The sequence below is a fragment of the Salvia splendens genome, chromosome 16 (assembly GCF_004379255.2).
Source record: "Salvia splendens isolate huo1 chromosome 16, SspV2, whole genome shotgun sequence".
NCBI lineage: Eukaryota > Viridiplantae > Streptophyta > Magnoliopsida > Lamiales > Lamiaceae > Salvia > Salvia splendens.
This window is the reverse complement of record NC_056047.1, coordinates 15,103,907-15,131,215: the sequence shown is the minus strand read 5'-3', so window position 1 is coordinate 15,131,215 and position 27,309 is coordinate 15,103,907. Positions and strand designations below refer to the sequence as shown.

The 27,309-nt window shown below is 39.7% G+C and overlaps 4 protein-coding genes across 5 annotated transcripts; 2 read left to right on the top strand and 2 right to left on the bottom strand.

Moving 5' to 3' along the window:
* Nucleotides 1–1,058: 1,058 nt before the first annotated feature.
* On the top strand, nucleotides 1,059–2,495 carry LOC121770239. Its single transcript, XM_042167006.1, has 3 exons — nucleotides 1,059–1,777; nucleotides 1,835–2,009; nucleotides 2,100–2,495. Exons 1-3 carry the CDS (start codon nucleotides 1,059–1,061, stop codon nucleotides 2,493–2,495), a joined length of 1,290 nt encoding a protein of 429 aa, XP_042022940.1.
* A 4,960-nt stretch (nucleotides 2,496–7,455) lies between these two features.
* LOC121772216 (cytochrome P450 86A22-like) lies at nucleotides 7,456–9,635 on the top strand. Its single transcript, XM_042169224.1, has one exon. It carries the CDS (start codon nucleotides 7,659–7,661, stop codon nucleotides 9,273–9,275), a length of 1,617 nt encoding a protein of 538 aa, XP_042025158.1. The 5' UTR covers nucleotides 7,456–7,658; the 3' UTR covers nucleotides 9,276–9,635.
* A 2,204-nt stretch (nucleotides 9,636–11,839) lies between these two features.
* Nucleotides 11,840–16,141, bottom strand: LOC121769702 (short-chain dehydrogenase TIC 32, chloroplastic-like). The gene is made up of 8 exons (XM_042166437.1): nucleotides 15,839–16,141; nucleotides 14,816–15,047; nucleotides 14,588–14,667; nucleotides 13,750–13,903; nucleotides 13,329–13,407; nucleotides 12,465–12,549; nucleotides 12,327–12,373; nucleotides 11,840–12,235 (listed from the first exon to the last, which is right to left on the bottom strand). The coding sequence occupies exons 1-8, from the start codon at nucleotides 15,942–15,944 to the stop codon at nucleotides 12,074–12,076; spliced, it is 945 nt and encodes a 314-aa protein (XP_042022371.1). The 5' UTR covers nucleotides 15,945–16,141; the 3' UTR covers nucleotides 11,840–12,073.
* Nucleotides 16,142–25,555: 9,414 nt separating this feature from the next.
* LOC121770639 (aquaporin PIP1-3-like) lies at nucleotides 25,556–27,082 on the bottom strand. 2 transcript variants are annotated; one of them, XM_042167396.1, is made up of 4 exons: nucleotides 26,676–27,082; nucleotides 26,282–26,577; nucleotides 25,953–26,093; nucleotides 25,556–25,817 (listed from the first exon to the last, which is right to left on the bottom strand). In XM_042167396.1, exons 1-4 carry the CDS (start codon nucleotides 27,004–27,006, stop codon nucleotides 25,722–25,724), a joined length of 864 nt encoding a protein of 287 aa, XP_042023330.1. In that variant the 5' UTR covers nucleotides 27,007–27,082; the 3' UTR covers nucleotides 25,556–25,721. The 2 variants fall into 2 exon arrangements, with proteins under 2 accessions (XP_042023330.1, XP_042023331.1); XM_042167397.1 differs by having other exon boundaries at nucleotides 25,588–25,817; nucleotides 25,933–26,093.
* Nucleotides 27,083–27,309: the final 227 nt, after the last annotated feature.

Sequence of the window (27,309 nt, the reverse complement as noted above, 5' to 3'; positions counted from 1 at the left end):
ATCATTCTATCCAGCAAACTATCATTTTATGGATTAAACCTAACATTTATAAGCTAAAAGTATTATTTTATCAACTCAGAGTATCATTCTATCCGGCAAAACTATCATTCTATGCAATAAACCTATCATTTTATCATTTTATCAGTCAGTCAAAAGTATCATTTTATCAACTCAGAGTATCATTCTATCCGGCAAAACTATCATTCTATGCAATAAACCTATCATTTTATCATTTTATCAGTCTGTCAAAAGTATCATTTTATCAACTCAGAGTATCATTCTATTAAGCAAAACTATCATTTTATCAACTGAGAGTATCATTCTATCCGGCAAAACTATCATTCTATGCAATAAACCTATCATTTTATCATTTTACGTGATATTTGGCGAAATTCAGAAATTAAATGAGGGAAAAGACAGTTTTACCCCCGCACTTTTTTTATGAAGTAAATCTAAGTTTGAATCTCAAAACTATCATTCTATGCAATAAACCTATCATTTTATCATTTTATCATTTTACGTGATACTCCCTCCGTCCCACATTTGGAGTCACTTTTAGTTATGGCTCGAGTTTTAAGGAAGAGTTGGTTGGTGTAATAAATGAAGTGAGATGGTAGAATGTGTAATAAATGAGGTGAGTTGGTGGAAGGTGAGTCCCTTTTGACTTTTTAGATTTAAAAGATGTTTATTGTTGACTTGTAAGACAAATTCATTAAATTAAATAAACTTAAGGTAAAGTAATGTTCATTATGATTAATCATTTACTAACAATCAAAATTAATGAAGCTTAAAACCCAAAAAGGCCATCCGGCCCACACTTGATTCAACCAAAATGAATTTTGATTTCATTAATTCAAGCTCCAAAAAATTTGGAGGGAATGCAGTACAACAATGGAGGGAATGCAGTACAACAATGGAGGGAAACACAAATGCTAATGCTAAACCTATAAATACATTCACTCCACCATTACTATCAAACTCTTCTATTCCACCTACCAAAAAAGAAAGCAAACCTATTTATAGCTAATTTACCCGCAGAAAATTTTCATCATTGGGCAATGGAGATGGAGCAAGAGATGGATGAAGAGATGGAGCAGGAGCTGTTCGAAGAGGATCAGTTTCAAGAGTCAGAGGAGTTTCCAGAGCCTATGCAGTTTCCAGAGGCAGAGCCTCCACAAGAGGCAGAGTTTGGCCAAGGGCCGAGGGCCTCTCTAAGTTTGAGCAGCCAAGAGAAAAACCTTATTGTACAGTTCCTTCAACAGCAATGTCGTGATGGAGCACTTCCACATGGTTCACTCATAGAAGCTGCAACAAAATTCAGAGTGCATCCAAGGACAGCCAGCCGCTTGTGGAGGATAGCCACTCATCAAATTGAACAAGGCCAACCTGTTGTCATGAAAGGCAAAGCATCAGGTTATACTAAGAAAAAAGGTAAAGTAAATCTTGATGAAGACAAGTTTAGACACTTGTCAATGCTTGAGAGTTCCTCCATCAGAAAACTTGCTATTAAGATGGAAGTTAGCAAGTCCACAGCTGGCAGATGGGTAAAGGGAAACAAAATCAGACCACATACAAATGCCATCAAGCCTGCACTCACTGATGTGAACAAAATTTCAAGAATGAGATGGAGTCTTAGTCATATTCAGCCAACCATATCTGAAGGAAAGCTTCTCTATCATGCAATGCACAACATTGTTCACATTGATGAGGAATGGTTCTACATGACAAAGACTTCAGACAGATACTACCTGTTGCCGGAGGAGGATGAGCCTTACAGGTCTTATAAGTAAAAAAGATTCATCACTAAAGTGATGTTCATGTGTGCTGTCAGTAGGCCAATGTTTGGCAGTGATGGGCAGCCCATCTTTGATGGTAAAATAAGCATATTTCCATTCACACAACAAGTGCCAGCCAAAAGGAAGTCAAAGAATAGGCCAAGAGGGACACTAGAGACAAAGCCTATCCCATCAGTTAACAAAGAAGCCATGAGAGAATGCCTTCTTAATCAGGTATGTACATTTATGTGTTTCACATTACTATCAGACATTATTAATGTCATCACTTAGGCAACTAAGCATTCAATCACAATTCATGCTCAGATTATACCAACAATCAAGGCAAAGTGGCCAGCCAACGCAAACAAGGAGATATACATTCAACAAGATAATGCCAAACCCCACTTGAAATCCTCTGACTTACAATTTGAGGCTATTGTAAGTACAGATGGTTTTAAATTCCATCTAGTTAGCCAACCAGCCAACTCCCCAGATACAAATGTACTAGACCTTGGCTTTTTTAGGGCCATTCAGTCTCTGCAAGATGACAAACTAGCCACCAATATGGATGAATTGTTGGCAAATGTTTGGAGATCTTTTGAGGAACTCACACCACAAACTCTGAACAAGGTTTTCCTAACATTGCAAAGCTGTTTAACCAAGATCCTAGAAGTCCATGGGGGGCAACAACTACAAAATACCCCACTTGAACAAAGATAGGTTGAGTAGGACAGTGGGGCTGCCTACCTCACTTGAGGTTGAAGAGAATCTGATTAGGGACAGCTTGGAGTATCTTCTACTACCTCATAATGATGTGGGTGGATCATATGAAATAGGACATCTAAGTAATGTGTTAGGGTAGTAGCTAGGGCAATTGGTCATGGGGTTTACAGTATAAGCATCAAACTAGGTTGGTGTTTAGGATGTAAACTTCTTTTTTTGGTTTTGTAGCCTTTATTTTGGTGTTAAGGGTATATAGGCTGCATTATAAGCTGTAGTATGTATGAATTCCAGGTGTAATTGGTGTAAGTGTGTGTTTTTTGTTCAAAAACCAGCACAAGGGACAAATGACATAAAATCAGAGCCTCCAAACCATAAAGGGGTTGCTCTAAGCATAATCATCCAACCAAGACAATGTGTACACATAATAGCATGCATATCTCAGAGAGTTTTCCTCACAGAGGCCAAATGACACAAAATCAGAGCCTCCAAACCATAAAGGGGTGGCTATAAGCAAAATATCCAACCAAGGCAGTGTATAGACAGCATAGCATGCATCTCTCAGAAAATTTTCATCACAGAGGCCAAGTCACACACAATCAGAGCCTCCAAACCATAAAGGGGTGGCTCTAAGCATAATCATCCAACCAAGACAATGTATACACATAATAGCATGCATATCTCAGAGAATTTTCATCACAGAGGCCAAATGACACAAAATCAGAGCCTCCAAACCATAAAGGGGTGGCTATAAGCAAAATTATCCAACCAATGCAGTGTATAGACAGCATAGCATGCATCTCTCAGAAAATTTTCATCACAGAGGCCAAGTCACACACAATCAGAGCCTCCAAACCATAAAGGGGTGGCTCTAAGCATAATCATCCAACCAAGACAATGTATACACATAATAGCATGCATATCTCAGAAAATTTCATCATAAATGACCAATCACATAGAATCAGAGCCTCCAAACCGTCACATAAAGTCAGAACCTCCAACATAGCCAATGCAGCAACATTCCTCAATCAATTCCATACAAACAGCCTCCAAACCCTATACAGGGGGTGGCTTACCTCAGAGTAAAAACGCACAGATTAGAGGAAATCTTTCATGCTAGGCAACAAGATCAACAACATAGCTTTCTCATTCTCGGTGTACTTCACCTTTGATGAAGACGGTGGTTGAGCTTCGGAGTCCGCAAAGGGGTGGGACGGTGGTTGGGTTTCAGATCCGTCGAAGACCCCAACCGATGGAGGAAATTCAGATTCTCGGACGACCTCAGATGATGGAGGTGTTTCAAACCCATCAAAGCCAGCAAACGGTGGTCGCTTTCCCGATCGGTGGTACCAATCGACCGCTCGTTTTCCCACCGGTCAAGGACTTCCGGTGGTGTGTCAGGGACGATTAGGGTTTCTGGCTGCACCTCCGGCGTTGCAACCCAATCATCAGCCATGATAAGGCAACGGTGATGGAGTAACGGCGGGTTTAGAGCGGCGAAAAATCAGAGGCGCCGATTAGGGTTCGCCCGAATTCGAAGAAGACAACCGGGAGAGTGGAGAGAGAGTGGGGAAAGTCGAATAATGTAAGGGTTGGGTGGGTTGGGGGTTGGGGTTAATTAAATGTGGGGTTTTTGTTTTGGTTTATTTTAATATTGATAATGGCATTTTGATGTAATTTTGATGAAGAATGGGGTAAAATTGTATGTCCAAATATGGAAAATTCTAAAAGTGACTCTTAAACTGGGACGGACTTTTATGGTAAAAAGTGACTCTTAAACTGGGACGGAGGGAGTATTTGGCAAAATTCAGAAATTAAATGAGAGAAAAGACAGTTTTACCCCCGCACTTTTTTTTATGAAGTAAATCTAAGTTTGAATCTCAATCGCATGATTAGAAATATGTGTGGTCCAGATTTGGTTATAGGGTTATTATATTTAGGGGTTATCATATTATCACGACTCTATATATATATTCTTAATTTTCTTTTAATTACTTACTCTTGTTGGATTTCTAGCATGTTTATTAAAAGACTGCCGTAGCCTCTTCCTTGTTAATTGTATTAACTGAAGATGTTTTTCTTTCAGTAATAAAAATATACTACCAAACTTGTCCTCATAAAAGCTTTCAAAGGAGTCTACACATATTGTATCTTTCTCAATGTTTTCTTCCTCTGAAGAAAAGCAAAGTACTAGTAATTTGCTTAGAGTTAAGCATATTTTATGATCCAATCTTTCGACCGAAATGCCAAAATGATTTAACTTTCAAAAGATATGAAAACATTGTCTAATCTCTAGAATGAATAATCACTAACAAATAGGATAAAAAAGTCAAAGTGAATCACACACGACAAAGATATCAATTTGTTTTGCGCGTCACATTATTGGCTGGCTAGGACTGAAGTTTTATCTTGGTACAAATTTGATTTTATCCCATGCTTACTTATATACTCTCTCTATCCACCGATAAGTGTTGCATTTTGCAATTTTCATATATTCACCAATAAATGTCTCATTTGTTTTTTTACTATTTTTAGCAATGGACCTCATAGTCCACTAACTTTATTTCACTCATATTTCAATATAAAACAAGGAGTATACAATAAATGTAGAACTCACCTTCCACTAACATTTTTCACTCACTTTTTTACTACTCCCTCCGTCCCACTTTAGGAGTCCTGGTCACTTTTGCACACTCATTTTATAAAAATGATAATAAATAGTTAAAGTGGCGAAATGATAAAGTAAGACGATGTAAATATGTGTGCGGCAATAGCTAAATTTCAGTACAATCATGCTTCCTTGCCTCTCTTCTCCCTAAAGAGGGGTAATAACATAACTCATACAAAATGTATCACATTTGTTTCATAGTAGTGCAAAAAGTTTAAAGTTGACATAAATCATACAAAAACTTTCATTTATGTTTCAGTTTAGTACATTCCGTTATGTGTTTAAACGGCGTTAACTTTTTGTCTATGCAAAGTACAAAATGTTTCGTCATTGTTTCATGTTGGCACAAAAAGTTTTATGATTGTTTCATATTGGTACAAAATATTTTATCATTGTTTTATGGTTTGTACGTCATATAAATAAAAAGTTAACATTGTTTAAACACATATAACGGAATGTACTAAACTAAAACAAGAATGTAACTTTTTGTATGATTTATGTCAACTTCAAACTTTTTATACTAATATAAAATAAAATTGATACATTTTGTATGAGTTATGTATTTACGCCCCTAAAGAAGTACTACTCCATTTATTCTATCATAAACGAGCTAGTCACTTTCTTTTTTTTGGATGTCACATTATAAGTGAGTCATTTCCCATTTTAGCAAAAAATAAAACATTTATTTTCTTTCTCTATACTTCATTCTCTCTACTTAACTCTTTAAATACTAGTATCAAATTCTTAAATATCGTACTTAAAAGAAGTATCTTGTTAATTATCTAAAACATACAAAATATTTTGTACTCCGTATCAATTATAATTACAGAAATATATTCAATGTTTGAGGTCGCCATATTAAATCTGTCATTAAATATCTGCATTTCTTTGAACTCATTTTAATTTATGGAGTATCTTTCGACTGAACAAGACAATAAAACTGATAAATAATTACACCCTTTTTAATTTTTTGCCATTTTCCACTCAGAATATAACCAACCGCGTTGACTCTTATCCACCGATATAGTATAAATTAAAATAACCTCTTACTTTTCCAAAATAAATTAAAATATAAACACTAAAAAACAAAATATCCCAACAGAATATAAGTCTCTTAACAATAAAACTCCCAACTCACACCCAACCATATATAAACATTTATGTAAATTAAAGCAAAGCATGTTCGGATTTTCCAAACCACAATTTTCAATTAAAGAAACCGAGCATGTGGATTTAATTCAATGCTGTTAAAAGTCGAAATTTATTGTATACCAAATTCAAATCATCGTTACTAATTTAATCCAATTACCATTACATTCTTAACCTAACCTAGCTTTCACACGTCAATCTAAGCAAATAGTACGATCATTTTGTCAATTGATTGATATGTTTACACAAAATCGTAAAATTGACAGATATGTTTACACATTTTTTAACCTACATGTTTACAACATACTTAATATCAAATAAAAATAATAATCATTGTATCTAAAATAACTTTTATCCAATTACAGTTTTGCATATGCACTAAAAATCCACTTCTAACATACGAATTTTAATAGTTTTTCTTATTATTTTCACATAATCATTAATCGTATACAAATATTAACAGTGTGAACATTTGAAATATCTATATGACTAAACTGCTAATGTACTAAACAATGTATGCAGTGTCAATTCATTTAGTTACTGTGAAATTAATTTGTCAATAACTTTCCATGATGTATTAATTCGTCGAAAATTGACAATCTTGCAATATAGAAAAACTGAAGTTCATGTAGAAGTAATTACTTGAAAGAAGAAAAAATATTTTTTTTGCAACTTACGTCATTATTGGTTAACATATCTTAGCATGAATAATAATTTTTATTAAGCAAGACAAATCGCACGCTAATTCTGTGGTTATATATGTTAGTAGTACTAGTGCATGTATTTAGTTTTCATGTTCTTCACAACTGGATTGTCTCTCTCTCTCTCTCTCTCTATCTGTGTATACATGTGTGGTGTACCAGTTGTGGAGTAGTATTATACATGCACCGTTTCTCAACTAATCTCATTAACTTTTTTAGCTCTCATTGAATGCGTGAAATTAAAGAGGAGCTTACTTCCTGCCAAATTAGGTGAGCAACAATCCATAATTTTTGTCAAAAAAGAAAACACGAAATTTAATCCTGCTCAACGACCTCTACTACCATTTAATGTTGTGGGTGTTGTGAGATTGCAAGAACATCTCGAGCTCGACCCCCATATTTAATGCCGCTACTTTATTTCTCTATAAATCACTTTATTTCTTCACCACTCTCACTCACTTCTTCTACCTCTAAATTCTCCCCTCTTACCTTTTCCTTTACTTTTTCTAGGGTTTTCACCTATACTTTCACATATATACCATCTCACATTTTTATACTAGACCCATGTTTCACACTCTAAGTCCAACTTAGCTGCTACTTCATACATTTGCAGGTCTTTTCTTGTTTTTTTTCTTTTTAGGAGAAATGGGAGTTTATAATATGCTGTTTACAACGGTAGTGGATTTATCAACGGCCATGATGATAGTAGCGTTGGTGTTAGCTTATCTCGTGTGGTTCAGATCCACCACGCGGTCTTTAAAAGGGCCGCCCAAGGGGCCGCGGCTGTGGCCCGTTTTAGGCAGTCTCCCGGGCCTAATCCAGAACAATGGCCGCATCCACGAGTGGATCGCCGATAACCTCCGAGCCTGCGGCGGAACCTACCAGACCTGCATTTTCGCCCTCCCGTACCTGGCGCGGAAGCAGGGGCTCGTGACGGTCACGTGCGACCCCAAAAACCTAGAGCACATTTTGAAGGTTAGGTTCGACAATTACCCCAAGGGCCCCACCTGGCAGGCTGTGTTCCATGACCTGCTCGGCGAGGGCATCTTCAACTCAGATGGAGACACGTGGCTGTTCCAGCGTAAGACCGCCGCACTGGAATTCACCACCCGCACGCTGAGGCAAGCCATGGCGCGCTGGGTCAGCCGCGCTATTAAGAACCGCTTCTGCCCGATTCTCGAATCGGCTCAGCTCCAGGGCAAGCCGGTCGATCTCCAGGACCTCCTGCTCCGGCTCACTTTTGACAACATATGCGGCTTGGCTTTTGGGAAGGATCCTCAAACCCTGGCTCCGGACCTCCCCGAAAACAGCTTCGCCTCCGCCTTCGACAATGCCACGGAGGCCTCGCTGCACCGGTTCATTCTACCCGAGTTTATTTGGAAGTTTAAGAAATGGCTCCGGCTTGGGATGGAGCTCAGCTTGAGCCAGAGCCTGAGACACGTGGACAGTTACTTGACCAATGTGATCAATACACGTAAGCTCGAGCTGAGTCTGCAGCAGGAGAGCGGGGCCCAGCACGACGACTTGCTATCGCGGTTTATGAAAAAGAGGGAGACATACAGTGATAAATTTCTGCAGCAAGTTGCGCTCAATTTCATCCTCGCCGGCCGCGACACTTCGTCGGTGGCGCTCAGCTGGTTCTTCTGGCTGCTCACGCTCAATCCGGCGGCGGAGGAGAAGATCCTAATCGAGCTCTGCACGGTCCTCAAGGAGTCTCGCGGCGGCGAAATTGCCAATTGGCTCGCCGATCCGCTGGTATTCGAGGAGGTAGATCGTCTGGTGTACCTCAAGGCGGCGCTATCGGAGACGCTGAGGCTCTATCCATCGGTTCCGCAGGACTCGAAGCATGTGATCGCCGACGATGTGTTGCCGGACGGGACATTCGTACCGGCCGGATCGAATATCACTTACTCGATCTACTCGTCGGCGAGGATGAAGTTCATTTGGGGAGAAGATTGCCTCGAATTCAAGCCGGAGAGGTGGTTATCGAAGGATGAGAAGAAGTTTGAAGCCAAGGATCAGTTCAAGTTCGTGGCGTTTAATGCGGGGCCGAGGATATGCCTGGGGAAGGATCTGGCGTACCTGCAGATGAAGTCGATCGCGGCGGCGCTGCTGCTCCGCCACCGCCTCGTGGTGGCGAAGGGGCACAAAGTAGAGCAGAAGATGTCTCTGACGCTGTTCATGAAAGACGGGCTAAAGGTAAATGTGCATCCTAGGGATTTAACCCTAATTATGGACAAAATTGGGAAAAACGGATATTGATTGATTAGGATAATTAGTTCCTACTTTGTGAATAGGATGATGATGCATAATAATTTTATACTAGTAATTTCGTGATTCACTGTGATGGGTACCTTAATTAGAAGAGGGGGCAACTAATCACAGCCTAAAAAGATTTGAGGTTGGGTGATTAGTATGACTAATAAATATGAAGGTGCCCCTCACAATGAATCAACAATTTGGGTCTATTTCGTCTTCATGGTTTTTGCCTTTGTCAAATTAAATTACAGTCTTTTGTATTGTTTTTTTTCTTTAGATTATTAGCACTATATTATAGAATGTAATTTTCTTTATATTTGAAATAAGGAATAAAATGTTGAGCGAATTTGACCTTTCTGGCAACGCCTGTGGGGTGAATTGATTGTTATGTGAGTTACTATTAGAGGTTATTTTTCTTCACAATTATGATATGCGTATCTCTGTCTTTATTTTCTATATTTAGTTGATTCGTTTTATTGGTAATGTATCCAAATTAGGAACCAATCATTAGTGACAACCGTTTTTTAAACATAAGACTACTTCGATAATGATTGATTTTGTATGAAGATCCTAGAAACCATTTTTTTATGTTGAATCTCTCGTTGATTATATTTTCTCAATATATTTTGACTTGGGAGTAAAGATATTATTACGATGAGGTTTAAACCTATTTCGTATGGTTTGATGCCTCTAATCCTAATACAACTATTTCAAAACTAAGGAGTTTGCAAGAGAAATGAAAAGGGGAGGAGTGGATTTGAACTTTATATCTCGTTGCTTATTAACTGATGATTGAATGCAGGAACAATAAGGATCGAAACTTACAAATTTAACATGTTAAAATACGAAAATATCATTTGGTGTATTAATTGACATTTGATTTGTTCAAGTTGTTATATAAACATTTTCTAAATTGTAAAAATCGCAGTAAATATTTATAAGTTTAACTTCAACTTTGGTCATTGTTTCTTTGATTGATGATCAAATGATAAAATTTTGAACAAGAAATTACTATGGGACTGCCACCCAAGTTATGTTTCTCTCTCGATCGCTTGCTATTCGTAACATTTTTTTTATCAATTCCTGTTATAGTCAAATTTTTAATTTACAACTACTACATACGATCATTAATTTAATTACATAATAAATGTCTTACTTTCCAACTTAGGCTAGTGGTCCAAGTAGGAATTACCTAGAAAAATTTTATGGTAAACCTCAAATAGAGTGATCACTGTAAACTCTCTCGATGTGAAGCCGTAAGATTAATGTACTATCATACCATTAAATCTGATGAATCAAATTGCCCGGACTAGTGGAGGTGATATAGTAATAAATAGTAATAAAAACCTATCTGTTAATATTATTAAATTTCCAATGTTTCGTTTTATAATAAATAGTTAAAGTAGAGAGAGAATAAAGCGAGAGAGTTAATAATGTAGAGAAAAGTCTTCACTATATTATTATGTCTCTTACTTTACTTTTTATCCACGTTAACTATTTATTATCATTTTGTCAAAACGAGTACGAAAAAGAAATGTGTCAATACTAATGGACAGAGTTTGAATCGTGGAGTTAGGCCTCAGAAAAAAATTACAGGATTTTAATGATTTTTAATTATGTAATTTTTGATATTTTTAGTTAAATTATGTACTCCACTATTTAAATGAAATATTCTTTAATCAATTGCATTTTAATTGAAAGAAATAAAAGTAGGACTAGTGAATAAATGGTGGCCGGATCGTATATGTTGGAGTATTTCTTAAGTAAGAAATGTGCGACCCAAGAATACCTGATTAGTTTAATAAAAAATACTTTTAAGGAATATGGCTGATACTCTTACTTTGAAACCAGAAATGCACCCTAATATTATAAGCTTTCTTTTGAGTTTTAAAGAGTCCGGAAAGTTCACTTATCCGAAGGAGAAGGAAGAATCAAGACATGCCCCAACTGTTAATACTAATGAATCATTACTGACCAATTAAATGGGCCCTTAGAGCATTAGCAATGGTTGGGCCGATCTCTTGGCCTTGAGATGGCCGCCCCTCATCGGCCAACCATTGCGGGCAACAGGCCAAAGAATGGCCATCGTTTCTCTCTCCCTTTTGGACAATGGGTGATAGATAGGCCCCGTTGTGAAAGAAGGGCTGATCATTGGCCCTTATGTGTGTATTTTTTAATTTTTTATAATTTTTTTCCCTTAACTACTGCAATATTAATATCTCATAATTTTATTTAATTTTGGTTCTAGTTGTATTCTTTTTTTTTTCAATACTACAATACAACAAAGATTTGCGTATTATAGGCTATTGGGTAAAATGCTGACGTCAAAATAATTTAAAAAATGACCTTTTGGAAAAGCTCTTATATTGCTAATGCTCTTATGCAAAATGTATCTCTTTTCATACATTTTTTCACAAAGGAGAAAAATAATAAACCAAATTTTAATTTAAAAGTGACTTCTAAGTTATAAAATCTAGTAAATAACAATTTTAGTTTGAAATAAATAATTATTAAAAAGATACTAAAAGTTGGACTAAATATCAGTTGCCCAACTCAGCACTCACTCATGGAAAACGATGAGTCCCCATCATAATAACAACTTTTAAAAATGTGCAAACATACATATATTTCTGTTTAAATCTTTCACATACATAAGATGGAATGCATCAGAGCAACCGAACTTGCAGTAGAATTCACATGGTCCATAAACACACAACTATCTTGATGATGTACAAATATTTGACACAATTTAATCATGAGTGGATCTTCTTGGTTTCTGAATTGAGCTTGTCTCAAACTATTTAAGAGTTTGCCATTTTCAAGCTGAAGTCCCACAATTTCTTAGCCAGCTGAATATCTGAAGACAGTTTTGACGGTTGGCCAACGTTGCTGTCTAAAAAGTACTTACCGCTCACTCCTTCAACATCTGGATGCAAAGCTACATAGCACGTTGTGGCTGCTCCCTACAGGAATAAGGAAACTGGTTCAGTTGAAGGCGCACTGTATGAATTATACGTGGATCGTGCAGTTGAAATGGGAAACGGTATAACCAACCTGAGGAATGTTTTTGATGAAGTACTTACCAACCCAGTTCACTAGGCCTGCAGAAAACACATCACCCCAAAAAATTCAAAGAACCATAGATAAATCTGATGTTATTGGAAGTAAGAAAGTGTAGAAGTCGATGGCTACCCTCGATGAGGCCATGATGCCGCAGAAGGTTGGTTGCGATTGCTCCTGGATGGAGTGAATTAGCAGTTATTTTAACCCCTTCTTCCTGTAGTAGCACGAAAAACCAAATGTTACACTGCTTCACTACTATACCATGTAAAAAGCCTTACAAATCGCAAAAAGATCATGCTGCAGAATAGACCAAGTGTTAAGATGAATATCATCATAGGCAGACTAACTTCAAGTAAATGTATAAACTTAGACTATATCTTGGTAGGCAACAAACTAAGCTGATTTAGGGAAATTGATGCCCTGGCTTGTTTATATATTGACAAAATATGAAATAGACATCATGTGCATCCAGATTTACTCAAGTCGAGAAACAGTTTCACATCAAAGAACATCAAATTGCTCTGTTGTTTGGTGATGCATCTGAACTTTAAAGGCTATAATTTAGGTCCATTAACTAGCAGGTAAGTTGAATAGAGGTTGAAGGTCATTGGAACATGAATTAGCAGGCTATATGTCATATTCAACTTAAATACAATAATGTCATAGTTGATACTACTAAGCTCAACTTTTATCATTAAATTCAAGTGCATGTATGTCAAACCAAACACCCCGTGTGTTATGATTTGACTTTTTGGAGTATGGGTTAGATAATGGCCCATTTAAACCAGGTATGCGTTGTTAGGGTTAGGGCCGCCATATTAAACCGGCCAGGAACATATAACTCGTAGCTCGTTAAGGCTAGCCTATAATTTGTAGGGTGTACCTGTTTAACATCTTTAGATACAAACACAGGTAACTAACACAATATGCAATGACAGTAAATTCTAGGCTTAGGGAGTTTAAATATTGTATTTCAGCCACACCATTGATTACCTGAAACAGCCTCGTAAGTTCATTAGCGTGCAATACATTAGCCAGCTTGGACTGTCCATATGCCCATATGCTATTGTAACTGTGGAACAATAATACAAGAAATAAGCTTTACCATATTGAGTTAAAGAAAGAAGACATTCTATACTGGCTTAATAGTTGGTGTCATAAAGATATTAAAGCTGTTACATTATCTGAGGTAGATACAATTGGAGTCATATGTTGCAGTTAGAATGTTCCCAAATTTAAGGAATAATTCATCCTTATTTTCCATTTACTGATAGCTACAGCAGCAATAATAAATAATTTGCTTACAAAGTCTTAACAAGAATAACCTATCAGAATAACTCCTGTCTCGAATATTTCTTTTAATAACTTTAACCCAGCATCGCTAGTTTTGAGAAAACGTTGCAATGATACATACCTTGAACTATCATTGATCTTGTCAAAGCGGATGCCTTCACGGTATGTATACCAATGGGCTTCTGATGAAACAATGACAATTCTTCCTTCTTTCCCACTTTCACTTGCAGTCTTTTTCATATTTTCCAGTAGAAGATTTGTTAGCAGAAAATGACCTGCGACAAGAGTAAAAGAGGGACGTAGTCACATAGTCAATAACAGTTTTATTCTTTTCATAAAACCAAAACAAGAAATCTATTAGTAGTCCAGATGAAGAAAGCTTATAACACAGTATAAAAAAGATTGTAACATGCATCATTAGGCCCTGAATACTAGCTTTTGTGTTAAATTTAACAAAAAGTTGACAGAATGATTAACTGAAACAAAGAAAAATAGTTAAGGAGCTACAAAAACACGTTTCACCTGTATCATGGTTTATATGTGAAAGTTTCAAACAAACTAAGACATCTTTGTAATTATCCACCATGTTTGAAGAAGCAATATAAAAACGATACACATGTACTAGTAAAAACATAAATCCATATGCTATGCACAGGATATTTTTTAAGTAAAGGAAAAAACTTTGAATGTAATGCATAGATGATAGATTAAGATGCATTTGTCAGTTTTCGTAATCCAAAATAGTCAAGCCATGGTCATTAATTATAATATGGTTAATTGGTTATATTAAACTAAATGGTCCAAATCTTCTCGCTTTTGATATGGGATAAAGCACTGTGCATTGTGAAATCATTTAATTTAAAGAATCCAAGATCATGTAAAACAGAACACCACCAACGCTACAAGAGTAATAAAAGGTACAGTTGAATTTCGTGTGAAAGAAGTATACGGAAGCATACCTAGATGGTTAGTTGCAAATTGCATTTCTATGTTGTCTTGCGAAAGCATGAAAGGTGTAGCCATAACCCCTGCGTTGTTACTTTTAATTGAGAAAAGATGTTAGTTTACAGGACAAGCTAAAAGGTTTTAAATAATGAAGAAAACTAAAAATAATAGTGGGTGTTCGAGACAATAGTTGTATCCGTGTATATGCTGCTACTTAAGATCATAGATCACAAGAAACTCACATGAGGAGGTTTAAGGGAAGCCCCAAAGAGTTATATTCTGATGCAAATTTCGTAACGGATGCCAAAGAGGAAAGATCAAGCTCCATAACTTCAATCTTAGCTTTAGGGGACTCTTTGAGTATTGTTTCTTTGACCTTTTTACCGCTCTCCACATTACGCACTGCCATAATTACATCAACACCACGTAATGCCAGGACTCTAGCAGTTTCTGCTCCAATGCCACTTGAAGCTCCTGATAGGCGAAAAAAGCACCATGCTAGGAAAATTTAGTTTGATAAATAAATATCCACATAAATCAGTTAAGCTTGAGGAATATGATGTGCCTTGGAGCCATTCACTGATAAGCATGTAAGAAAAGGTGTGACAACTCAGGGTACTCGTTAGCGACAAATCAAATGTGATTTGATATAATTTGATATTTTTAGTAATGCTGCAGTTTGATTCACAAACCATGTTATATACAGAACTAAATCACAGCCTAAAGTTAGCTGCAGCAGCAGTGGAAAATGACAGAGATAACCAACACGATGCAACTAATATATACTCTCCACTGTAGTTATAGTTAAGTTTCTAAACAAATACTCATTCCAAATATTATTTTCTATTTTCTCCACTTGTAAACTGACAAGATCATCATTTTCTAGCCTCAAACAGATCCAAGCCAAAAAAAAGTTTAAACTACATGGAATGAGCACACTTTGATATTTTCAAATCCATAATTCTCAATAGTCAATCACACAAATATTTCTCAATAACCAAGAATCAGGAAAAGTTAATCACAGATTCATTCTATAAGTACGATCTAATAAAAAAGAAACACACACACACACACACACTCAGCCATATGGAACAGTGAGCTCGACAAAGATTCAGAACACAAGATTAAAACAGAGGAAACCCAAAGTCCATAATAAACCCATCTCCAAAAATGGAACTTTGCAACTTAGTGAGGAACCCAATAATTTAATTGTAGATTAAAATCAATAAATCTTCATGTATGATTTGAGAGAAAGAAAAATGGACCAGTAACAATAGCGGAGAGGGAAGAGCCATCAATTCCTTGAGTAACATCCTGTGCAGTAGAGCAGGCTGAAAAACCTGACGGCCCTCTCCTTCCGAAAATCCACATCTTCTTCCTCTGTCGAAGATTTGGAGCGAGAAACTCTATGTAATGCAATTATGACGCCAAGTGCAATAACTGAATAACTCTTTTTGGCAATATATGATGCGTTTGTATTTTGTACATTATTTTATTTCTTCATTAATGTATTCAAACTAAATATGAAATTAAACGCACACATTAATACTTTGATTGAATATTATGGTTTGATTACAAATATATGTGGATAAGAATAGTGAAAAGTAATTAGATAACTTTCCTGATAGTGGAGGCCAGAATCAAATTCCAAAAAGCTGACTCCTGATACCAATAACTCTGAGCCACAAATCGATGCATCTAGATGAATGATACATTATTCATAATAGTTCTTAATTGCGATTAATAGTTTTCTTACTATTATAAAACTTTAATTTGACCCTAATTGGTTTGAATGATCGTTCATGTGTTTTGCTAAAAGGGCTACATTTAGGTACATTCGCTGTAACCATCCTCATTAAATTATAGGAGTAATTATGAGTAATATATATTTTAATCTGAACTGATAAAAGATTAGTAAATCCTACTACTTAGAAGCTAATGAACTATAACCGACTTGAATTAGAATTGGATGAATATAAGAATTTGACAACATACTTTCCAATAATAAGGGTGTCGATTTGAAATTCACAATTAATCTATACGAGAATTTGACAACATACTGTCCAATAATAAGGGTGTCGATTTGAAATTCACAATTAATCTATACGTTATTCTCAATTTTCATAAAACAAAAGACATAATTGATGAACAAATTTAATTAATCATTAGTTTGTTAGTTCCGTTATTTGATGAGTTTCAATATAAATATGTGTATCATACATTGTTAGTTGAAATATAACCCTTTGATGGGGTACGGACTAAACAAGCCCAACAGCAATGACGGCCCATCAGCCCGAAGCCCAAGGAAGAGTATGAGTTCGGCATGACCAAAGAGTTCGGATGAGTTCGGCATTACCAAAGAGTTCGGCCTCAGCCTACAGCTCGGTAAAAGCCAACCAATCAAGCTCTGCTCTCAGGTCGGCATCAAGCTCTACTCTCAGATCGGCAACCAAAGCAGTTCGGTCTCAGTATTCGACCGAACAAGGAGTTAGTGGACCCATACAGGATGTCCAACACACCCACTACCACGTGATGTCAGTTCAGGCCACGATCGTAGGCCATGACCTACGCTTCACCCACGATCTTAGGCCATAACCTACACGACATCCACGACTTGGGGTGGTGATGCAAGCCATGATCTGAGTTCATTATATAAATAGAACTTAGATCTGATAGAAGAGGTTAGAATCTCTCTAGAGAAATAATCATATAGCAAGTCTGTGTTGTAAGCTGTAATTCGCAGATCAAGCAATACAAACCTGCCCCCATTTCTCCCCGTGGACGTAGATTTACCTCAGTAAATCGAACCACGTAAAATTCTCTGTGTCGTAATTTATTTTTACGAGCATTTATCATCATCAAAAATTCGCGGAATCATCACTGGCGCCGTCTGTGGGAAACAGAGAACAAAATTTGTGATAAAGCGAATTTTTGATCCATTTTTTCCACCCAAAAAATGCATACCAGATCGCAGAGTACCCGTATTCCTGCCCGTGAGAACCAGGAGGAAGCCAATCCATCCCATAAGTCGGGAAAACAGCCTAGGGATAAATCCACCACCAGTTCTCATGGTGGAGGAACAAGCCGCTCCAAAAGCCGTCACACCGAGTCTTCCCAGCAGCCCGATTTGAACGAGGCTGTCAAGCTGTTTTTGGCGGAAAAGCAGGAGGAATTCTTAACCTTCCTGCAAAAAAGCCAAAAGCAGCCGGGGACAAAGACGGCGGATTCTCCCTCTCCCTCCATACGAGACAGTCACTACCGCAGTAGTGTCATGTCTTCCAGAAGAAAGAATCCTCGGTACCGGAATCACAGGAGAACTCCATCTCCTCCATACCGAAGAAATGTCGGGTTCGCCATGTACGGAGTATTGAGGACTCCGTTCTCGGACGATATTACCCGAACTCCCCTTCCACAGAACTACCGAACTCCGTCGATAACCTATGACGGACTCGTGGATCCTCATGACTTCCTGGGACGCTATCAGTATAATATGGCGAACCAAGGTCTCAATGAGGTCCATATGTGCAAGCTGTTCCCCGAGCTGCTCATCGGGAACGCCAGAAGGTGGTTCGACAGCCTTCCTCAAGGCAGCATTAGATCCTACCGAGATCTGATGGATGCTTTCCACAGGAGGTTCTTTCAGAAAGCGGAAGCCCGAAATACTTCGGCCCAGCTGCTTTCCATACGTCAAGGTCGCGACGAAAAGATCAGCGACTTCCTGACGAGATTCCATAAGGAATGCCTACAGGTAGATAATCTCAATGATCTACTTGTCATTTCGGCATTCCAAAATGGAATCCTGCCCGGAGCTCTCTACAGAAAGCTCGTGGAGTGCGGTCCGCAAACAGCTCAAGAGATGTGGGACCTTGCGGACAAGTTTTCTCGTGCCGATGAGGCAGACCGTCGAAAACGGTCTTTAGACAGCTCATCTAGAGAAGACAAAAAGAAGCCCGGTCATAGCGATCAGAGGCATCCTCGCCGAACACCTTCTCCACTAAAGGAGAGATAGCGGTCATCCGAGGTGATCGAAAAAGAGCAAGTGTGTTCGCAGATTGCGCTTAAAAGTGCCGAGCAATCAGTTCGGCACCATCAAGCATAGCAATCACAGCAGCCGGAATCAGAGGCCGGCGAAATGACCGAAGTCACACCGGAGCCGAACTACATCTGGCCGAAGAAAGAAGAGAATTGGCCTGCATAAAAGCAGCCAAGTACAAGGAGCAAGTAGCCCGGTATTACAACCAAAGGGTGAAGAAGCTGCAATTTCAAGTGGGAGATCTCGTCTTGAGAAACAACGAAGTAAGCCGAGCAGAAAAGCTGGGCGAACTCGAGCCCACATAGGAAGGTCCATATCGGGTGTCAGAAGTCCTCGGCAAAGGGTCTTAAAAATTGACTCACGCGTCAGGAGCACAAGTACCCCGAACATGGTACGTTTCCAACCTCAAGAAGTTCCATTTGTAAGAGACAGTCCGGTCAGTCAGTCTTATGTGTTTTCTTTGTTTTTTACTTGTTCTTGTCTCTACGTGCGTTGTGTCTGTCTATGTGAGTGTCGTCTCTTACAAATAAAACTGAGGTATCTCGTTCTTCAAAGGCTGATCCCCTTTTTAGAACATACAAGCCAACGATTGTGCGTCAAAGCTTCTAAAGAGGATACAAGACCACAATTCAGCTTAAACAAGCAGTTCGTCTGAAACGAGCTGCAACAAGCCCACGATTGTGTGTCAAAGCTTCTAAAGAGGATACAAGACCACAATTCAGCTTAAACAAGCAGTTCGTCTGAAACGAGCTGCAACAAGCCCACGATTGTGTGTCAAAGCTTCTAAAGAGGATACAAGACCACAATTCTGCTTAAGAATCAAGCACTTCGTCTGAAACGAACTGCAACAAAAGTCCGATTCTCGCGATAAAACTTGCCTGAATTAGGACAAGGGAAAGTCCAATCCACGCGATAAAACTCGCCGAATTAGGACGACCAAGTTCGGTCAAAGCAGTTTACCTCATAAGACCGAGGACGACCATGTCTAGTCAAAGAGGTTTACTGCATAAGACCACTTCGGTTAACTGGGAAAGTCCGATCCACGCGATAAAACTCGCCGAATTAGGACAAGGGAAAGTTCGATCCCGGCGACGAAAATCGCCAAATTAGAACACAAAGACGAGTCCGGTCAAAGATGTTTATTTCATCAGACCAAAGACGAGTCCGGTCAAAGATGTTTATTTCATCAGACCAAAGACGAGTCCGGTCAAAGATGTTTATTTCATCAGACCAAAGACGAGTCCGGTCAAAGATGTTTATTTCATCAGACCAAAGACGAGTCCGGTCAAAGATGTTTATTTCATCAGACCAAAGACGAGTCCGGTCAAAGATGTTTATTTCATCAGACCAAAGACGAGTCCGGTCAAAGATGTTTATTTCATCAGACCAAAGACGAGTCCGGTCAAAGATGTTTATTTCATCAGACCAAGGACCAAGTCCGGTCAAAGAAATTTACTTCATAAGACCGAGGACAAGTACGATGAAATTTTTTCGCTAAGCTGTAAATACAGTGTTAGAAGCGAAAACAAAATTTCATTTATCAAATCTTGTTCGGCATACAACTCCGCTACCCTACAAAATGGCGTTACGCTATTACAAAGGACTATTCTACTGTCCAGGGTTGCTGAAGTTGAGCCACCTATCTGCAAAATCCTCTGGAAGCCGAGTTCGGTTGTTCCGAGCAGATGAAGAATAAGCAGGTCGACGAGATGCTATCCTCGACCCAACGCCTCTTCCCCGAGCCCGAGAAGTCCTAACACCTCGGCGATGAAGAGTCTCTGCAATAAGCATCTGCTGATCTTGCTCGCTCATAGTCACAACTCCTCGGCGAATTTCAGTCCGTCCCCGTCTTGACGATTCCGGTTGCTCCTGAGCCCGTTCTCGTCTTGACGTTTCCGGCTGTTCCGGAGTTCGTTGTTGGCTGGGAGTAGGATTTTGAACAAGGGAACCAGAGGTTTGATCTGGAGTGCGAGCATCTGTTGGCGCGATATGCCGGAGGAATCTCTCAATTGAGGGACGCCGGGCAAGAACAATGTCATACCGAGAAGCCCAGCGCCGCAATGATTTCACGACTTGTTGACAAGCCGAGCTCTCCAGCGCATTGTTCCTCCGGAGTACATTATACTCCTCCCACAGTTCGTCAACTCGTTCCTGAACTTCTGATATGGTCATTCCCCCGCGCACACGGATGTAATCCTCATACGCAGTCCTCTCAGCAATGGCCGTATTCAGCTCGGCCTCCAGATCTTTCTTATCGGACTCTAAGTCCTTGATATCGGCCTCCAGCTTCACTAAACGAGCCAGAAGCTCGTCATTCTTCGTCTGGTCGGCTATAGCTCTTCTCTCAGCTTCGTCTAAAGCCGAAGAGTACAGCCGCTTCCAGTGAAGTACCTCCAGCTCCTTGAGAGTTAAGAATACAAAGCAGCTACGTCAGTTCGGCATTTCAGCTTACCGAGCAGGTAGTAAACCACAACAGGAGTAAGAGAGTACGAAAGGCTATACGAAGACACAAGAGCAGAAAGAAGAATTTTTTCATTCATAAGAAAAAAAATTTTTCTATACAAGGAGGGCTTCAAGGCCATTTTACATAAAGGAAGAAACTAAACTAAGAGAAGGGAGACGAAATCATACTTCGCTAGCTTCGTCTCCACCTTCTCGGTGAGGTTCAGCTTCCTTCTCCTTATCTGCTTCAGCTTCAGCCTCTGCCTCCTTGCTCTCCTCAGCCTGCTCGGCGCCACCGTAGCCGATCTGCTGCGTCTCCTGATCGGCTTCCTTCTCCGGATGCCCGGCTCGCTCGACTTCGGCCTCCCGCTCCAGCGGCTCGGCCTCACCCTCTCCGTTGTAAGTCGAAGCGGGTGAAACGGGTCCCACGGAGGCAAAGATAGCCTCCAGGTTCTCGTCCCGATCAGCTCGACAACTCCGGACTCGGTCTGCAGAAAGCAGGACCGAGGATGAAGCGAGCTCCTCAAGGAGCGGCAGATTCTGAAGCCGAGCTGCTATCTCTCGGCTGTACAGAGGCAGCACGACATCGGCCCCCTGCTCGCCCTTATCGGCAATTAGCCTTACCAGGCTACCGACAAAGGCCGAGAACTGGCTGCTCAAAAAGAGTTTCTCCGTGTAAACACGGAGAGCCTCCCCTTGGGCAACCACGGCAGCAGCATCGCTCCGCTTCGCCTGCTCTCGCTGGATGACGAGCTGGTTTTTGGCAAACTGAGCTTCATCCTGGGCCGAAATCCTAGCAGCTCTGGCCTTCTCAAATTTAGCCTCAGCCTGTTCGGCCCGATGACAAGCAGCCGCCAACTTCCTCTGCATCTCGGCATAGTCATTGGACGCTTTGGAGAGTTCGACGGCGACGAGCTTGGAGAGCATATCGTTCCTCTGAAAATGGATAAGGAAAAAAGTCAACAGAGGGCACCAAAAATACAGGACAGAAGCCAGGCCAAAGAATCAAGAAGACAATTCACCTCGGCGAAGTCCGTGGGCCATAAAAATGGCTCACAGATATGCTCCGAAGGAGGCGCCAAGACCACGTCTTTCTCTGGCGCTCTCGGGGGCTTCTGGGTCCTCCCCTTCCTACTTGCCGAAGTCGACTCCGGCTTCTTTGGACCCGAAGAGGTCTTTTGCCTCTTCGGATTCTTCTCGGCATCAGGCGCCGAGCTGGTAGCCTTCTCTTTCTCCGGCTCCTCAAGCTCGGAGGACTTTCGGATAGCCTTATTCAGCATGAACACTGCCAAAAAGCAAGAAAACAAGGTTAGATTTTCTTCGTTAAAGCAGTAGAGCATAAAGATAAAGAGAAATCCTCACCCTCGGCCTCTTCGTCCGAAGACGAGATATTGAACACGAGGTCGCCCTTGACGAGCTCAGTTTCCGAATACTGTTTCCTAATCATAGGAATCTTATTGAGCTCGCCCTCGAGCTCGGCCAACGGTTCTAACCGAGGATGGGGAATCACGGACTTCGGCCTTCTCCAAGGAAAGCCCGGAGCCGAAGTCCTATTATAAAAAAAGAAACGGTTTTGCCATTTCGGCCACTTGGTTTTGCAGAAGGCCCTAAAAGGCTGTAAGGGGATCAAGTAAAACCAAGATCCCTTCCTTTTAAACTGGAAAAAATTAAGGATTGCCCTCAGAGACAGATCCTTATCTAGCCTACGCAGTTCGGCAGCAAAAGCCGATAAGTGCCTCCAAGAGTTCGGAGTCACCTGACCTAAAGGGAGTTGAAAAAAATCAAGAAGCTCTACAAAAGGTGGGGGAAGAGGAAAACGAAGCCCGCATTCTAAGCAGGCTTCGTAAACGGTGGCATAACCCTCCGGCGGGTCGTTAGCCCTATGATCATCGTCGGGAACCACCGCCTTCCCCCCAGGTAAAAAATATTTCTCGTGAAGGGATATCACAGTATCCTTACTCAAGATACTGTGAAAATACTCTACGGTCTTCTCCCCGGATTCTTTCCGGCTAGAAGACCCCTTATCCCCTTTCCTACCGCTACCCGACACCGAAGAAGAAGAAGAAGACATTTTTCTTACTTTTTGAAAGTGAAGAAAGTCTGAAGAAGCTCTTGAAAGCGGAAGAAAATTTCTCGAGAAAGAGAGAGTATAGAAGACGCAACAGCAAAGGTGTTCAAATGAGGAAGAAAGAGCATATTTATCAGATTCGGCGAAGATTTCAAAATCGTCGCACCGTTTCGAATCCCACCTTTTCAGGATTCAACGGCCGGATTTTACTGTCGCATTTAATGCAGTCACATGCAAGGCACGTCCCCTGACGTCAGCCTCCCCCGTACCTTTATCCAGAATGCCGAAGTGACTCGCTTCGCCGAAGTGATTCACTTCGTCTTTCGGGGGGGGTAGTGATGGGGTACGGACTAAACAAGCCCAACAGCAATGACGGCCCATCAGCCCGAAGCCCAAGGAAGAGTATGAGTTCGGCATGACCAAAGAGTTCGGATGAGTTCGGCATTACCAAAGAGTTCGGCCTCAGCCTACAGCTCGGTAAAAGCCAACCAATCAAGCTCTGCTCTCAGGTCGGCATCAAGCTCTACTCTCAGATCGGCAACCAAAGCAGTTCGGTCTCAGTATTCGACCGAACAAGGAGTTAGTGGACCCATACAGGATGTCCAACACACCCACTACCACGTGATGTCAGTTCAGGCCACGATCGTAGGCCATGACCTACGCTTCACCCACGATCTTAGGCCATAACCTACACGACATCCACGACTTGGGGTGGTGATGCAAGCCATGATCTGAGTTCATTATATAAATAGAACTTAGATCTGATAGAAGAGGTTAGAATCTCTCTAGAGAAATAATCATATAGCAAGTCTGTGTTGTAAGCTGTAATTCGCAGATCAAGCAATACAAACCTGCCCCCATTTCTCCCCGTGGACGTAGATTTACCTCAGTAAATCGAACCACGTAAAATTCTCTGTGTCGTAATTTATTTTTACGAGCATTTATCATCATCAAAAATTCGCGGAATCATCACCCTTTTCGTTTGGTCCAACGTCACATTGATGATAATGCAAATTGTAACACACTTAGGACGTGTTTGGTTTATTGGTTACCTCCAGAGAAAAGTAATATTGCCGGAACAGTGTATTTCAAGTGTTTGGTTTGCAAGATACCCTAAAGTGCAGCCCGTGTTATTAATTTATGGCCCGTCTCGAACCACGAGATTTCCACTGTTTAGGGTAGATATGTATCTCCCACCTCCCCCTGCGATAGAGCAAGTTAGTGGAGGTAAAATTTCTCACTCCCATTATTATCCCGCTCTCTCTACTTCCTCTATCATCTCAGCTCTTATCTCCTATAAAATCTGAGCCATTTTTTTTCAAAATTCTTTTCTTTGTAAGATTGTTCTTGGATTTGAGTGATTTTCCAGAGATTTCGATTGGATCAATGTTTATGGTAACTAACCAGGATCCGAGCCTCTTTCTTTTCAATATTTTATTTTGATTTGCATGTCTTCAATCCAGATATTTTCTGTAAAAAAAATTGTGTTACTTTATTTTATAAATTTTGATGTGTTATGTATCTTGTTTGCAAAAAAATTATGTTCTTCAATGCAGTACGTCATTAGTTTGTGTTGAATTCTTCAAATTTTGGTGTTGGGTTTTGTTGCTTTTTAATTGTTTTTATTTGTCATAATAAAATTAATTGTTCTTGCTAAAAACATTTGGTGTTGGGTTCGTAGTTCGCAATCTGTTCTTTTTTTCTCAAAAATTATGGATTCAATGGTTTTGTCATATGGTTATTTCGTCTTCACAATTTCATTGATTTTCTTGATTATTAACATAAGTTTTCTTTAATCAATGATAAATATGCTTAAACTTGATAAAATTAACTACTATATTCATAAATAATCAACAAATTAACTACTGATTTAGTTAATAATCCAGAAATATATATGATAATCTTTACATAAGGATATAGTTAATAATCTAGAAATATATATGGTAATCTTTACATAAGGATATTTTTGTAATTTCTCATCTTACCTATAAAACAAATTTGTGAACTATCTTAATCAACCAAACAGCATTATAAAAGTTCTATCTTGAGGTTGTCTTACCGGTGGCCCGAAACTACTATCTTCGAATAACTATCTTACTATATCCTATGAATGAAACCAAACGAGTCCTTAGCTTAAAGTATTATCTTACTACATCCGTTCCACAATAAGAGCCATATTTTGTCATTTCGATCCATCTCACAATAAGAGTCATATTTCACTTTTACCATAAATGTTAAATATGCCCCACAGTCAATCAACTTATTTCACTTCACATTTTATATAAAATTAATATATATAAGTGGGACACATAATCCAGTAACTTATTCAACCCACTTTTCTTTCATACAAAAAGGTTGACATTTCTTAAAGTCCATGCTCACACCAAACGTGACACCTATTGTGAAACGGAGGTAGTATGTTTTTGTTGTTATACCATATATGAATGAAGAGAAAAGGGGGAATCAATCAGTAACATAAGATAGTAGTACTAAACAGAGAGCCTCATAATTTACACATAAATTTCAGTATTTATAAACATAAAGAGGGGATATAAGTTAAATGCAGAGGATGATGATATTGATATGCATAGTCTGAACTCTGAAATCAAGCCCTGCTCTTGAAAGGAATGGCTCTGATGACTATCTGGTGGTAAACCGCGGCCAGAGCTGCTCCGATGAACGGCCCCACCCAAAAGATCCACTGCCCAACAAAAAGCACTTCCACTTTCAGTCGCAACAAATTACTCAGTTTTCCTTACAAGTAAAGAGTTACTTGTAAGGATATTACAAGTATATAGTAGTACTAAAATTCACACATTTAGCAAGAGTTAGTTACGTGGTCATCCCACGCGTGATCTCTGTTGTAGATGATGGCGGCCCCAAGGCTCCGGGCTGGGTTGATGCCGGTTCCAGTGATGGGGATGGTTGCCAAATGAACGAGGAAAACAGCAAACCCGATGGGGAGAGGAGCCAAGATCTGCACCATCACATTTCATTTAACAAGGCGCGCGCACAATTGAATCGTCTACTGACATGACCATGTACTCATTCAACCACATATGTAATAGTACAAAAACAGATTTTTTAGATCAACATGTTTATGAATATATAAATATAATACCAATACCAAAATTTGATGAGATGATGTATATTGAAGATACGTACAGGGACATGTGAGTCTCTGGCATTTCTCTTGGCGTCAGTGGCAGAGAAGACGGCGTAGACAAGCACAAATGTGCCGACAATCTCAGCGCCAAGGCCATCACCCTTGGTGTAGCCATGGCTGACGATGTTGGCACCTCCTTTGAGCGTCTCATACGGCCCCTTCATGAAAACCTTCACCACTCCAGCTCCACAGATGGCTCCAACACACTGCATCACCATGTAGAACACAGCCCGCGTCAACGACAGCTTCCTCGCCAAGAACATTCCGAACGTCACAGCTGGATTGATGTGCCCTCCTGCCATTCAAACATCAGATTGATACAGACTAAACAGGAAAACTCAGCCCAAAAGACTAGTCTGTTAGAAGAGAGAGTCTATATATACTGAGAGAGACCTGAGATGCCAGCGGTGCAGTAGACGAGAGCGAAGATCATGCCACCGAAGGCCCAAGCGATGCCCTGAGTGCCAACAGAGGCGCACTTGTTCTTGGCTCTGCCGACGCCCATCACTGTCATCACCGTGATGTAAAGAAACAAGAAAGTGGCCACGAATTCTGCGATCCCGGCCCGGTAAAAAGACCAAGATTTGAGCTCTCCGGGTTCGAAGAGAGGAGCCGGCGAGGCCTCCTTGTAGTCTTTGTCTGACTGAGCGGCGGTGCCAAGCGGCTGCTTCTCTCTGAACTTGCTTGCACCGACCTTAACATCCTCCTCTTTGCTTTCAGCCATTCTATGTGAAATGGAAATAACACTTGTTTTATGAACTAGTATATAGAAGAAGAACTGAGGCAAGATAAAACGGTGGTTGTGAGTGTCATTTTATAGTTGAAAAGCCATTGTTTTAGGTAATTTCTTAGCTTAAAATTAAGGATTTTGTTGCTTCATTTGTTGAATAAGTTTTTAAAGACATGCCTGCTTTAATTTCTCGGTATTGGGTTTGTCTTATCTAGTGCTACCGAAGAAGGTGAACTATTTATTGAGTGATAGTACAAGATTTTAAATAGTTTTATTTTATATGTGAATGAAATCATA

What these genes read in the sequence shown, in the direction of transcription:
- LOC121770239 (XM_042167006.1), top strand. Translation starts at nt 1,059, where the DNA reads ATGGAGATGGAGCAAGAGATGGATGAAGAGATGGAGCAGGAGCTGTTC. An exon ending in GAGGAGGATGAGCCTTACAG is followed by an intron (nt 1,778 to 1,834) that starts GTCTTATAAGTA and finishes TGCTGTCAGTAG; the next exon opens with GCCAATGTTTGGCAGTGATG. An exon ending in GAGAATGCCTTCTTAATCAG is followed by an intron (nt 2,010 to 2,099) that starts GTATGTACATTT and finishes ATTCATGCTCAG; the next exon opens with ATTATACCAACAATCAAGGC.
- LOC121772216 (XM_042169224.1), top strand. Translation starts at nt 7,659, where the DNA reads ATGGGAGTTTATAATATGCTGTTTACAACGGTAGTGGATTTATCAACG.
- LOC121770639 (XM_042167396.1), bottom strand. Translation starts at nt 27,006, where the DNA reads ATGGCTGAAAGCAAAGAGGAGGATGTTAAGGTCGGTGCAAGCAAGTTC. An exon ending in CCAGAGACTCACATGTCCCT is followed by an intron (nt 26,094 to 26,281) that starts GTACGTATCTTC and finishes GTGATGGTGCAG; the next exon opens with ATCTTGGCTCCTCTCCCCAT. An exon ending in ATCACGCGTGGGATGACCAC is followed by an intron (nt 25,818 to 25,952) that starts GTAACTAACTCT and finishes TTTGTTGGGCAG; the next exon opens with TGGATCTTTTGGGTGGGGCC.
- LOC121769702 (XM_042166437.1), bottom strand. Translation starts at nt 15,944, where the DNA reads ATGTGGATTTTCGGAAGGAGAGGGCCGTCAGGTTTTTCAGCCTGCTCT. An exon ending in CTTCCCTTAAACCTCCTCAT is followed by an intron (nt 14,668 to 14,815) that starts GTGAGTTTCTTG and finishes CTCAATTAAAAG; the next exon opens with TAACAACGCAGGGGTTATGG. An exon ending in AAGATCAATGATAGTTCAAG is followed by an intron (nt 13,408 to 13,749) that starts GTATGTATCATT and finishes ATTGTTCCACAG; the next exon opens with TTACAATAGCATATGGGCAT.